Below are 1,500 nucleotides of genomic sequence, written 5' to 3' on the forward strand. Positions count from 1 at the left end.
GATCTTGAAGTTCTAGGAAAGCCAGGGCGACCTGGTCCCACCCCCGCCCGGAAAAAAGATGGCTGCGATGATGTCCTTTCTTAGGACACCTTTGGATTAATCATGAAAATAACTATCCTCTGAGCAGCTGTTGGTAGTTTAAACCTCCTTGGTCTCTTGCTGATTGTGTTAGTGACTAGCTGTTGCGTTCACAGGTGACTCGTCAAGATGGTTCGCTACTCTCTTGACCCGGAAAATCCCACAAAATGTAAGCGACTGAAAAGGGCATGCTTCTGTTTTGATTTGAGGGTTAGAGTGTTTGTTTGGTGTGTTCATCATTCAGTAAAAATGAACTTTTTTTCCCCTCCCTCTTGCTTGCAGCTTGTAAATCACGAGGTTCAAACCTTCGCGTTCACTTTAAGGTAAGGAAGTCATGTTAAAGAATCGTAATTTGCTCTTGAATGTCTTTGGAAGGTAGCTGCAGTGATGACTTTCTTAGGACACCTTTGGATGTACCGTGAAAATAAGTAAATTCTGAGCAGCTGCCTTGTTGGTCATCGGGTGGGGGTGCTTGAGCAAAACTTGGCACTGTTGTGGAACACGGGTGTATATAATTACAAGATGGTGGAGCTTAATGGTGAATTTATTGATCTCTCAAAATTTAACACTGTTAACCAAACCTTTCTGGCTTCTAATTATTAGAACACCCGGGAAACTGCCCAGGCCATCAAGGGCATGCACATCCGCAAAGCTACCAAGTACCTGAAGGATGTCACTTCAAAAAATCAATGTGTGCCATTCCGTCGGTATAATGGTGGAGTTGGTAGGTGCGCCCAGGTGAGAAATCTTTGAAGATGCTGTGGCAAATTATAAGAAAGTGGGAAAGTGTAGGCTAAAGTGTTTACAGTCCGGTTGCTGTGATGACTATCTTAGGACACCTTTGGATTAACCGTGAAATAAAACATGTTCTGAGCAACCTGGCCTTAGGCCTTAGTTCTTAACTGGGTCCCATGATGATACATCAAGGAAAGTAACAAACCCCTTACCTTTTTTCTTTCAGGCCAAACAATGGGGCTGGACACAGGGACGGTGGCCAAAGAAGAGTGCAGAGTTTTTGCTGCACATGCTTAAAAATGCAGAGAGTAATGCAGAACTTAAGGTACCTAAACCATTGCTGTCCTGTTATATCTTGAGGTCAGTCTGGTCTACATAGTAAGAAACTGCCTTTTAAAAAAAGGAGACAAGGGCTGGAGAGATAGATGGCTCAGCAGCTGAGAGCACTGACTGCTCTTTCAGAGTTCAGCTCTTCCAGAGGTCCTGAGTTCAATTCCCAGCAACCACATGGTGGTTCACAACCATCTGTAATGGGATCAGATGCCCTCTTCCAGTGTTTCTGAAGATGTCACAGTGTACTCACATAAAATAAATGAATCTTTTTGAGAGGAGAGGTTTGAGACAGGGTTTCTCTGTGTATCCCTAGCTGTTCTGGAGCTCACCCTATAGACCAGGCTGACCTCAAAC

General features: G+C 44.1%; 1 protein-coding gene and 3 non-coding genes across 4 annotated transcripts; all 4 read left to right on the forward strand.

The window, feature by feature from the left end:
* Positions 1-62: 62 nt before the first annotated feature.
* LOC114616266 lies at positions 63-128 on the forward strand. Its single transcript, XR_003710612.1, has one exon. It is a non-coding gene; the product is annotated as a small nucleolar RNA SNORD58 (small nucleolar RNA).
* On the forward strand, positions 78-1,207 carry LOC114616263 (60S ribosomal protein L17-like). The gene is made up of 4 exons (XM_028761765.1): positions 78-247; positions 361-401; positions 682-816; positions 1,040-1,207. Exons 1-4 carry the CDS (start codon positions 208-210, stop codon positions 1,190-1,192), a joined length of 369 nt encoding a protein of 122 aa, XP_028617598.1. The 5' UTR covers positions 78-207; the 3' UTR covers positions 1,193-1,207.
* On the forward strand, positions 458-522 carry LOC114616265. Its single transcript, XR_003710611.1, has one exon. It is a non-coding gene; the product is annotated as a small nucleolar RNA SNORD58 (small nucleolar RNA).
* LOC114616264 lies at positions 892-956 on the forward strand. Its single transcript, XR_003710610.1, has one exon. It is a non-coding gene; the product is annotated as a small nucleolar RNA SNORD58 (small nucleolar RNA).
* Positions 1,208-1,500: the final 293 nt, after the last annotated feature.

The sequence above is a fragment of the Grammomys surdaster genome, unplaced genomic scaffold (assembly GCF_004785775.1).
Source record: "Grammomys surdaster isolate TR1022 unplaced genomic scaffold, NIH_TR_1.0 313664, whole genome shotgun sequence".
In the NCBI taxonomy this organism is placed as follows: domain Eukaryota; kingdom Metazoa; phylum Chordata; class Mammalia; order Rodentia; family Muridae; genus Grammomys; species Grammomys surdaster.

What these genes read in the sequence shown, in the direction of transcription:
- LOC114616263 (XM_028761765.1), top strand. Translation starts at nt 208, where the DNA reads ATGGTTCGCTACTCTCTTGACCCGGAAAATCCCACAAAAT. An exon ending in CCCGGAAAATCCCACAAAAT is followed by an intron (nt 248 to 360) that starts GTAAGCGACTGA and finishes TCTTGCTTGCAG; the next exon opens with CTTGTAAATCACGAGGTTCA. An exon ending in GAGTTGGTAGGTGCGCCCAG is followed by an intron (nt 817 to 1,039) that starts GTGAGAAATCTT and finishes TTTTTCTTTCAG; the next exon opens with GCCAAACAATGGGGCTGGAC.